Source organism: Orycteropus afer, unplaced genomic scaffold (assembly GCF_000298275.1).
Source record: "Orycteropus afer afer isolate SDZICR_OR568_19922 unplaced genomic scaffold, OryAfe1.0 scaffold00173, whole genome shotgun sequence".
Classification (NCBI taxonomy): Eukaryota; Metazoa; Chordata; class Mammalia; order Tubulidentata; family Orycteropodidae; genus Orycteropus; species Orycteropus afer.
In genome coordinates this window covers 513,928-526,020 of record NW_006921760.1, presented here as the reverse complement: position 1 = coordinate 526,020, position 12,093 = coordinate 513,928, and the positions used below count along the sequence as shown (strand labels likewise).

The 12,093-nt window shown below is 42.2% G+C and overlaps 1 protein-coding gene across 1 annotated transcript in view; it reads left to right on the top strand.

The window, feature by feature from the left end:
- The window catches only part of DEPTOR (DEP domain containing MTOR interacting protein), a 170,884-nt gene extending 164,386 nt beyond the window's left edge, over positions 1-6,498 (top strand). Inside the window, exon 9 of the mRNA XM_007946865.1 lies at positions 6,370-6,498. Within this exon, the coding sequence (XP_007945056.1) occupies positions 6,370-6,498 (129 nt within the window). The remainder of the gene's footprint in view (positions 1-6,369) is intronic.
- Positions 6,499-12,093: the final 5,595 nt, after the last annotated feature.

The following is a 12,093-nucleotide window of genomic DNA, read 5'->3' as shown; positions in this document are numbered from 1 at the left end:
ACATAACAACAACAACAACGGGTTCAAACAGGCTGAAATTCAAATTCCAGATGAACTTAGCTGTGTGACCATGAGCGAGTCACTTAACCCCTCTGAGATTCAGTTTGTTCATAAGTATTGTGTCACAGATCATGAGTTGCCGATAACAAAACCAGCTCTAACATAAGAAAGAAAGGAAGGTGGTGGGAAGTATAGCAAACGAGTAAGAGAATTAAAGGGAAGACAAAAGAGCCAGGCTTGATCAAGGACAGGAGCTAGAGCAGATCTGGGGACCTGAGCACTGGAACGAATGAGCTTTTCTCTCCTGTGTTTTTCAGCTTCAGATTTGATGGTCAAAAACAGTGTTTGGTGGACCAAAGTTGAGTAACGTGAACCTATGGATAGTGAGGGGTGGGGCACCTTGACTGGATTCTATCACTATTAGCCATACTAGGAAAAAGGTGATACCAGAAAAAAAATATAAAGTTGCTTGTAGCAGAATGGCAACTGGTTGGCCAAAACCTAGCATTTGTCATCACACAGCTGTGAGGAGGATTGTTGATAAAGTATGTAAAGTACCTGGATTAGTGGCTAGGAGAAAATAGGTTTTCAATAAGTGAAAGAATTTACTAAGAGATGGCTGGCTGTTCTGAAAAGGATCCTGTCTCTGATATTCCTTCTCCTAACTAAATTGTAAGCTACATAGTGGGGACTTCTGTTATTTAAGTCTTTGTTTTATGTAATTATTCCACATCCTTGTCAGTACAGGATTTCTAAGTCTTTTTCCCCCATAACATCTGTGACAGAGGTCTTCACACAACCTCTACTTCCAGAGGGTGTTCAGGTGGCAGCTCCCTTAGGGTTGTGCGATATGAGAGCTGCACAGGGCACTCGCTCTGACCCCACCCTTGTCGTCTGCTACTCTGGAGAGAGTGAGGGAATGCATAGGAGTGAGATTGCTATTAGGCCTTGGGTAGCCTTGAATTGGGGTTATTTTATAAAAGATTATAAATGTTGATACTTGAGAATGTGTGTGTGTGTGTGTGTGTGTAGATCAAGGACCCTTTCCCTTTGGGATCATATATCCCTGACCCCATCCTTGGACTCAGCAGGCCAGTAAAATGGACCTTGAACAGTGTCCATTACTGCTACTACTGGTCTTTGCCCAGCTGAGCATGCTGGCTGCCCCTTTCTCCCACCTGTAAATACCCTGCACATAGGTCCTGAGCAGAGGTTACTGAATGCCCAGCTTCCCAAGAGTACAGCCTTTACCGTCCAAGGTTCTGTAGCCTGCAACGGTCCCACAATCAAGATGTACGCAGACTACTCTTTAAACCAACCTTGCAACCCTCCTCTCCGGTCCATAGGTATTATCCACTGCTGGCATCAGACTCCTTTTCCCTTCAGTTCTGTTATTATTTTGACAACAGCTTTATTGATATATAACTCATATACCATACAATTCAACTTGTAAAGTGTTCAGTGGTTTTTAGTATATTCACAAAGTTATACAATCATCGCTACAATCAATTTTGGAATAATTTTATCACCTCCAAAGAAACCCTCAACCACTCTCACTTGATTCCAACTCTAACTCCCAACCCCTGGCATCCACTAATCCGTTCTCTGTCTCTATGGATTTATCTATTCTGGAAATTTAATATAAATGAAATCATATATGTGGACTTCTATGACTGGCTTCTTGCATTTAGCATGATACTTTCAAGATTCATATATGTTGTAGCATGTATCAGTAGTTTGTTCCTTTTTATTGCCAAATAATATTGCATTGTATGGACATATCACATTTTATTTATCCTTTCATCAGTTGATGGATGTTTGAGTTTCTTCAGCAGTTGTTCTTTTGTGTGTGTGTGGTTTGGGTGCAAGTTTACAGAGCAAATTAGTTTTCCATTCAATAATTTATACACATTTTGTTTCATAACATTAGTTGTAATTCCTTCGATATAAGAGCACTCTTGCCCTTTCTTCCCTGGGTTCCCTGTATCCATTAGTCCCTGTATGGGGCAAATGCTACCCTTTTGTTCTCATATGGTTAATTGTTCTATGGAGTCACGCCTTCAGTTCTTGAAGCACCAAGCCTCACTCGCTTCAGCACTTCCCTCTGGTGGTCCCAGTTCAGGGATCTCAAACTCATATGCTTGTCAGCTAACAAAAATAGGGAAGTGGTGAGGGCTGTGGCAAATGGGAGAACATGTGCCTCTTCTAGAAGGGGCACCCCCTACTGGGCCCTAGCCTGCCATTGGCAGGCAGCCATCTAGACTTGGTTATCAGACTGCAGATTTTTCCAGAGAAGCCATAATCTGGCTGTCTAAATGAAAATTTCCTAATTTTCAAATGTTGCTCAATTAAAACACACTATAAGGGACTGACAAAACACAGTTGTGAGTGAGAATAACTGCTGTGTGAGATTCCTCAATGACGATCCGTGTGTCTGGGCAACGTAGCTAAACTTTGAGAGCCTGTGAAGGGTTAGCTTCAGGTTGAGCTCATCTGGTAACTGCTGCCCTCCCATCTGGCACCCTAAAAAGGCTGCTTATCCCTTTGAAGGTAAGAACAGCCCAAGTCTGACACTCTGGGCGGAGGAAATGCCTCTCCTGCTTTGGCTGAGGAGTTCTGCAACAGGACGTAAACCAAAGCACAGGTTGGTGTCTACACTGTTTAGAGCTAAATTGTCCTGCAAATTGCTCCTGGTCTACTTCAGGGCTGCTTATGACCTGCTAGTGTGACCTTGTTATGATTTTGACCTCAGCTGTGCATGAGAACTGCTGATTTTGCACAGGATATGCCCAGAATTAGCAAGGGCATGTTGTTGGAATGGGAAAGAAGAAACAGCGATTGCACGGTCTTCTGTGTAGAGAGAACACCCTAGTGATGTAGGTTGGGGTGTGGAAATAATGAAATTCATGACAACACTGTTTACTGAGTAAATAACCATTCTGTTTGACACCATCCACATTCCAATCATTTCTGCATGCAACTATGAAGGAAGTGGGTATTTTTTTAAAAAAATAATATTCTGTATTCAGTGAAAGTTTGCACAACAAATTAGGTTTTCATTTAACGATTACAACACAAGTTGTTCTGAGACACTGGTTACATTTTTCACATTTGTTCATTCCCTTCTGGATGTTTTGCTTCCAGTAATCTGGTTCCCTGTCCCCTTACCCTTTCATCTTCACTTTAGAGTAATTGTTGACCATATGGTCTCATATGGATGATTTTTTTAAAGGTGCACTGTGTTGTTGTTGTTAGGTGTTGTCGAGTCATCTCTGACTCATAGCAACCCTACACACAGCGGAACGAAACACTGCCCAGTCCTTTGCCAGCCTCACAATCCTTGCTACACCTGAGCCCATAGTTGCAGCCTCTGTGTCAAACCATCTTGTTGAGGGCCTTCCCCCTTTTTCATTGACCCTCCACTTTACCAAGTATGAGGTGCTTCTTGAGGGAATGGTTCCTTCTGACAACATGACAAAAGTAGGTGAGATGAAGTCTAGCCATTCTGGTTCCCAAGGAGTATTCTGGCTGTACTTGTTTCAGGACAGATTTGTTAGTCCTTTTAGCCGTCCATTGTACTCTTAGCATTCTTCTCCAACACCAAAATTCAAAAGCATCAACTCTTCTTTGGTCTTCTTATTCATTGTCCAGCTCTCACAGGCATAAAAGGTGATTGAAAATACCATGGCTTGGGTTGTTGTTGTTGTTGTTATGTGTCGTCGAGTCGGACCTGACTCATAGCGACCCCTCCTTGGGTTTCCGAGGCAGTATCACTACGGAAGTAGATTGCCCCATCTTCCTTCCGAGGAGTGGCTGGTGGGTTTGAACCGTCAGCCTTCTGGTTAGCAGTCAAGTGCCTTAGCCACTATGCTACCAGAGCTCCCTGGCTTGGGTTAGGCACACCTTAGTTTCAAGGAGACATCTTTGCTCCTTATCACTTGAAAGAGGTCTTTTGCAGCAGATTTGCCCAATGCAATACATCATCTGATGTCTTGGCTGCTGCTTCCATTGGTGTGGATTGTATAACCAAGTAATATGAAGTCCTTGACAACTTCAATCTTCTCTCCATCCATCATGAAGCTGTTTATTGGACCAGTTGTGAGGTGCACTGTACTCACTGTACAGGTGCAGTACTCACTGGTAACATTTTTTATTTTATGATCCAATCTGTTATTTAGGTAAAAGGTACCCTCAAGGGGAAGTGGGTATTTTTAAAGGGAAAGAAGATAATAGAACCCAGCATATGCATGTGAATGCTGGACCATGAGTAAGGAAGGCCAAAGAAGAATTGATGCATTTGAATTATGGTGTTGGTGACGAATATTGAATATGCCACGGACTGCCAGAAGAATGAACAAATCTGTCTTGGAAGAAGTACAGCCAGAATGTTTTTTAGACATGAGGATGGTGAGACTTTCTGTCCTACGTCCTCCTTCTTCTGTCTTTGAACCTCTTATCTCCTTCTTGTAAGGAACTGTGTGATTATATTGGGTGCTCCTGGATAATCCAAGCTAATCTCCCTATTTTAAATTCCAGCTACAACCTTAATTCTCCTTTACCATGTAAGCATGTTCCAGGATTAGAACATGGGCATCTTTTTTGGGGAGCAGGGGGCAAATAGAAGTGTCATTATTTTGCCTACAACAAGTACCTATTGTGTGCCAGGCACTGTACATACTTATATTCTGTTTGATTGTGTTTTACCAATTAGACATACCTTGCATATGTGGAGATCTGTGCATCCCCACTTTTCTACTTGAGTGACATAAACAAATAACTTATGTCCAATGTCCACCTATTCAAATACATAAGGATATATGATCTGTTTTTTGGTGGCAGCAAAATTAAAAGTCCCTGGCTTCTGATACCACCCCCAATATCAAGAGAAGGACTTCCATTTAAAGCAGTAGCTGTAGGTCATTATCAGGCCCACCATGAAATATCCAGAGTGGTGTTCATTATCAAGTGTTGGATGCTGTTCATAGTCTTGTAATTATCTATTTTCCCTCAGCCTTAACCAACACTAAATATAACAGTTGACCATGGTTGACTTCATCCATAAGAGTAGGAAATAAGGAAAGATGTGGAATTTATCATCTTACTGGGACACTTTGGAGAGTGAAAGAAGACCCTGTTAATAGCCACACAGGAACAATAGACATAACTGAGAACCATCCTGGGAATATGGAACGTTACCTTACCATAGGGTCTCCCTATATACTGAGTCCATGTGAATAATTGCAGCCAGACGCACTGTGACTATGCACATGAATTGAGTATGCCATCGATTCAGAGTCCTATAGTAGAAGCTTTATGCACTTTACCTATTTAATTCTTACAACAATCTTATTATTATTATCTCTGCTTTAGAGTTGAAGGAAATAAAGGTCAGAAATTTAAATACCTAGCTTAAGCTAGTAAGTTGCTAAGGTAGGATTTGAGCACAACTCTGAATATTATTAAAACATAGTTTTTCTATTATATTGGTGTGTTAGATTGGGTTCTCTAGAGAAACACAAAAATCAGCAAAGTGTATATATAGAGAGAGAGAGAAAAAAAAAAAATTATCTTGGGAAAATGGCTCACAAACGTATAGAAGCCAGTAAGTCCAAAGTCTCTGGAGGAAACGTTGGGCTGGTGGCAGCCTTAGCTTCTGCAAGCACAGGGGGCCGAGAAATTCAAGACTGGCAGGCAGTACACTGGTTGTTGACTCCAACGAAAGACCAATCCAAGATCTCCAGGCCGAGCGGTGGGCTGCTCACTCACGGAAGGTTGTAGTCAGCACACCAGGGTCCCAATCCCTCAAAGAATGTCTCTCTTCCCAGGATGTCCCTGGATATCCTGGAAGCAGGCCACACCCCTAGGGAAACTCCCCTTGGGCAGACTGGCCACTCAGAACACAATCATCCGATCCCATCATGGGAACAACCACACAGAACTGGGGTCCAGCCAAGTTGACACACAGCTCCAACTATCACAATTGGGAACTCCAGTGGTGTAGTGCCTAAGGCATTTGACTGCTAACCAGAAGGCTGGTGGTTCACACCCACCAGCCACTCCTTGGAAGGAAGATTGGGCAATCTACTTCCATAGAAATACCGCCTCGGAAACCCAACAAGGGGTTGCTATGAGTTGGAAACGACTCAACGGCAGTGAGTTTGGTTTGTTTTTGTTTTTTCCATTATATTATATTGCCTTCCAGAAAAAGTGATGCATCTTAGAAATGATTGAATTGGAGTTGTCAGCTGGATCCAGCTGGTTATTTTAAGATGGAAGTCACCCTTTAGAGCTATGCAGTACCTTTAGTAAAGGAAGGTCTGTGAAAAGCCAGGAGCTGTAATAGATGCCCTTCCTCTTTCTTTGCTTTAGGTCTGTCAGTTCGTCGTCTCTGTAAATGGACTCAATGTGCTGCACGTAGACTACCGGACGGTGAGCAATCTGATTCTGACGGGCCCCCGGACAATTGTCATGGAAGTCATGGAGGAACTAGAATGCTGAGCAAGCAGACCTCCAGCCCTTCTGTGTCCTGTGGGTGACCAAAGGCAGAACAACGTGAGGAAGTACACTGACAAGAATTCCATGCAGTGGATGGCTTTGGACATTAGAATCTCTTCTCTGTACAAACACACCTTACTTTGAGTTTCATATACCATTTGATTTGTGGAAGAACCGGGTAACGTGTGTTAAAAAGATGTCAGCATAGAAAATATTTGGGAAACAGAATGTTCCTACATGATAGAATTGTCTTACTTCCTGTGTGTGGTTCTCATTCATAGTTTTTTATCTTCAATGGTTTTCAGAAAGTTGTTGAAATACTATTTAGGCAGAACAGCAACCTGTTCAAATCTTCTTCATTGGAGTCAATAGAGTCGTTTTTACAAACTCTAAATTGTCCTCTCACCCAAATCAGCATGGAATCATTGAATAAGAGATCCAGGTTTCACCTGGCTTCAAATGAAAGCAACATCCAAAGGTTGTTAGCTAGCATTTTGAAGAAAGTTCAAGTGCTTAAAAGCCATCAGAAATGATTTTTCTTAAATCCTGCCTTTAGTAGCAACTTTTAACTTAACATATGTTTTCAATTGTGGTATTTGTTTGAAAAAACAGAGCAAGACAAAAACCCTTGTGATATTGTTGGGTGGAGGTGGGTGGGGGGGTCCTACTTAAAATTGTGTGACCCCATTCTCTCTGTCTGAGCCTTTTCGTCTATAAATCAGCAACAGACCCTTTCTAAAATTAATCCTGAGTGTGTTGATTGTCAAAACAGAGACATGTGAGTATATACACATTTAGCTCAAAAATCAAGCCTTCTGGCCAGATTTCACTAGAAGGTGGCCTTTTTTGAAGTGAAGTGTTCTAGAACTTAGGCCATAGGTGATAACATCGTAGACTCCAGGTTACCTGGTCAGCCTGAGTGTCTCCTAGCTTTCTAGTGTTCCACGTTCTAACAAAGTGAAGTGCTGCTTATTTGGGGAAATTCTTTTCACGAAAATCACCAGATTGTGTTGTACCTTTTCATCTCCCCTGTGTGTATGCATGTTTCACTTTTTTTGATCTAGAAAAGAGTGAATTTGGGGGCTTAGTGTATAGAGGAAATTCCTCAAAGTGCCAAATTAGGGAATGAGGATGCTTCATTCTTCTTAATTTCACATAATGAATTCTGAATGACCAGGTTACTTTCTTACTGCACATTTACAAAATAAAATATGAATATTGTACCTCAGTCATTTCTTTGTGATTAGTTATCCTAGTGTAACGGCACTGGTATTGATACCATGCTAAAGCTTTATATTTTATACACACTGTAATTCAACTCTTCTGATCTGTAGCTTTGGTCAGAGAATAGGATTGTGAAGTACTGTAGAATGCTAACATTTAATACTGTGGCTCTAAATTGGAGAAATGTTATAATCTCAGTGGGTGTGTGCATTTATACTGTGTTCTAGGCTCTGTGCTATGGCATTTAACATGTATTATTTCCTTTCATCCTCATTACAGCCCTACAAGGTAGGTATTATCACCCTCATTTTTCAGATATAGAAACTAAGTTTGAGCAAAATTTAAAATGTTCTCAGTTTACACAGCTGCCAAGGTTACTAAGTGATAGAGCCTGGATTCCGGCAGCCTGTTCAGTGCTGAAGCTCATGCTTTTTGTGTCCCTCCCTCCCGCATTTAGGGACCCTGTGAGGTCACTACTGTCATTCTCTCCACTGACTCATGGTGAAGTTAGTCATGTGCCCAAGGCCACATGGCAGGAAGATGGAGACCTTCTCACTGTGCTTTAAAACTTTTTGTAACATCTTTAAAAGGGGAGTCTTCAATGCTTTCTGTCCCCAGATGTTCAGGAATTTATAAAAGGAGGAGGGACTCCTTTCAGAAAGTGGCATCTTCTTCCCTGTCACTGCTACTTTTTTTATTTCCACACCCTAATGTCTATTAGGGAGCTCTGGTAGCATAGTGGCTAAGACACTTGCCTGCTAACCAGATGGCTGGCGGTTCAAACCCACCAGCCACTCCTCGGAAGGAAGGTTGGGCAATCCTACTTCCGTAGTGATACTGCCTCGGAAACCCAAGGAGGGGTCGCTATGAGTCGGGGCCGACTCGACGGCACATAACAACAACAACAACGTCTATTAGGGCACTCCTCAGAAGGAAGATGGGGCAATCTACTTCCGTAGTGATACTGCCTTGGAAACCCAAGGAGGGGTCTCTATGAGTCAGGTCCGACTTGACAGCACATAACAACAACAACAATATCTATTAGGGAGTCCCTGCGGGGTCCCAGCTAACAAGCTTGGCTGCTAACTAAAAGATTGAAGGTTCAAGTCCAGCCAGAGGCATCTTGGAAAAAAGGCCTGGAGAATTGCTTCCAGAAAATCAGCCATTGAAGACGCTGTGGAGCACAGTTCTACTCTGACTGACACACCATGGGTCCCCATGAGTTAGAGGTTAGCAGCTGGTTTGGGTTTGGTGTTGTTAATATCCATTATCTTGGACTCTGGCATAATATCATTCCCTGCAGCCACTCTAAGTACCAGAGTTGCTTCTCTCTTTATATACTACATCCAACCTCCTGTCCTATGAAGTTTCTTTGAATCAGAGGATTTCCTTGATGTCTTTGGTCAAACAAGTATTAAAGGAAAAACAAAAAAAGAAACCATTTCCTTCTTTGGCTCCCATCACCCTCAGTTTAAAGTCCCAATGTGGCAGAATAGTACCCAAGGCCAAGAGAGCTGTACCTTAGCTACCCTTCCTGCCCAATCTTGACTGCCTCATACTATAATTATAGTGAACACTCCCAGACTCCTAAGGGCTCCATCTCGCTCCCTTTGGTCTTTGCATATGCAATGTCTCCTCCCTGGAATATTCTTCCTTCTCCCTCTTTGCCTAGAGAATTCTTCCTTCTTATTATCTCCTCTAAGATGTTATCTCTTGAGAAGTCTTTGCCAGTTCCTCACTTCTGGGTAGATGCCCCTTTTCTACATTTCCGTGGGCTCATATGCCTCCCCCACTTATCGAACTGAGGACATTTGCTTTGAAATTGCCACATCACGTGTCTGTCACTTCAGCTATATTCTAAGCATCTTCAGAAAAGGGACTGAAGGGTATCCCCTTCACCTAGCATGGTTCCTGACTCAATATGTCACATATCTATTACTGCCTAATAAACCACCCCCAAAATGTGGCTTGTAGCAGCACAATTTATTTGTTCATGATTCTGTGAGTTAGCAGTTTGAGCAGAGCCCTGCCGGGATAGCCCACCACTGCTCCGTGTGGTGTTTGGGTTCATGGCGTATGTTTGTGGACAGTCAGCTGGTTGTCTAGGGGCCATTGGCCAAGATGTCTCAACTCTACTCTGGGAGGCCCTTTTCCATGCCCCTTTTCCATAGCTAGCTCAGCCTTCCTCATTAGGTGACTGAGATTAAGAGCAGAATCTGGAAGACCTTTTGTGGATGTGCTTGGAAGTCACAGCTATTACTTCCACAGCATTTTATTGGCTAACACAAGTCATATGACTGAGCCCAAAATCAAGAGGTAGGGAAATAGACTTTACCTTTTGATGGAAAGAGCTGCAAAAACCTTGTGGCTGTTTTTAATCCACAAAAAAAGTAGGTAGTCACTATTCGTGGAATATAAAGACTAAGAGGGAGCTCTGGTAGCATAGTGCCTGAGGCACTGACTGCGAACCAGAAGGCTGACAGTTCACACCCACCAGCCACTCCTCGGAAGGAAGGTTGGGCAATCTACTTCCATAGTGATACCACCTTGGAAACCTAAGGAGGGGTTGCTATGAGTCAGGTCCTACTCAACAGCACATAACAACAACAACAAAGACTAAGAAGGTACCTAGTTATTGAAAGATTTCAGCAATCTAGATGCAAATGGGTGAAAGTATGCTATTAAATTGTGAATAAAGTCCAATGCCTAACGAAAACTTAAGAGTTGAAAGATCCTAAAATGATAGGGCCACATGAGGCCATGGAAAGCACAGTATAGTCTTTTCATTTTACTAATGAAGAAGCTGAGATACAGAATGGTCAGGTGACATGACTAACCTCATGAGGCTTATTGGGGACAGAGCCTGGGCGAAATGCCAGTCTCCTACCTTCTAGCCCTATGGCCTTTAAATATAGCCTTCTGCAGTTGAAGTAATGCAGTGAAAATATGTCTTTGGCTTTGGGGTATTCATAAAAATGAAAGTGGTGTCATGTATAAAGTTATACATTTTAATTGACTCAGACCTTGGGTTATTAAATTACCTCATAAAAAATATTTTGTATTACATTCTGACAGTTGACCTGCTTTAAAATTTAAGACCTCTATTCGTAAATGTCTTTAATGTAACTCTGATGGCATAGTGCCTAAGGTATTTGACTGCTAACCAGAAGGCTGGCGGTTCAAATCCACCAGCCGCTTCTCGGAAGGAAGGTTGGTCAATCTACTTCCATAGTGATACTGCCTTGGAAACCCAAGGAGGAGTCGCTATGAGTCAAAATCGGCTCAACAGCAGTAAGTTTGGTTTTGGTTACTGTGAAAAAAAATATAGTAATTTCTTAAAAAGTTAGAAATAGGAATATCATTTGGATCTGTTTTTTCTTTTTTTGCATCAATATGACCCTCTGTCTAAATTGTTTCACACTAAACTTCCACCAGGAGTTCTGGTGGCATAGAGCCTAAGGCATTTGACTGCTAATCAGAAGGCTAGCAGTTCAAACCCACCCTCCACTCCTTGGAAGGAAGGTTGGGCAATCTACTTCCATAGTTATACTGCCTTGGAAACCTAAGGAGGGGTTGCTACGAGGTGGATCCAACTCGACGGCAATGAGTTCGGTTTTAGAGTTTTTTATGCTTAAATGTAATACCAAGAGTTATCCTCAGCTAACAATAAGCAGTGTTTCTAAGATTTTTTATTCCTTTTTCTTTTTAATTCTGATTTGGGTGAAAATTTACAGAGCAAATTGGTTTTCCAATTGTTTTGTGACATTTACTACAATGCCCACACTGTAACAGCATTCTTCCCACTTCCTACCTGCTAACCATTCCCTTCATTCTTTCTTCCCATCCATCCCTCCTCACCTTCCTAGCTCTGCCCCTGGGCAAGTCCTGTCCTATTGATTTTGTTTGCTTGATGGTCATAATGAGAGTATACCCTTCTGTTACTACTGTTCTTACCTTATAGGCCTGTCTGTCATTTGGCTACCAATTGAGTCACGGGGGTTAAGTTCAATTCCTAGCTTGACAGGTGTCTAAAGGCCATAGTCTCAGGGTTTCCACCAGTCTTCATCAGACCAGTAAGCCTGGTCTTTTTATGATTTTGAGTTTTGTTTCACATTTTCCTCATCCTCTCCAGGACTGCTTTTGTGATGCCTTTTAGAACAGTCAACCTTGATAGCTGGGTACCATATAGTATTTCTGGTCCCAGGATCATGAATACTGGGATTAATGCATGCCATTAGTCCTTTAGACTAACTGTTTCCTTGCATTGTCTATTTTCTTCGCTGTTCTTTGCTCCAGATGGGGAGAGACCAATAGTTGCCCCTTAGATGGCTACTCACAAGTTTTTAAGACCCCAGTGGCTGCTCACCAAAGTAG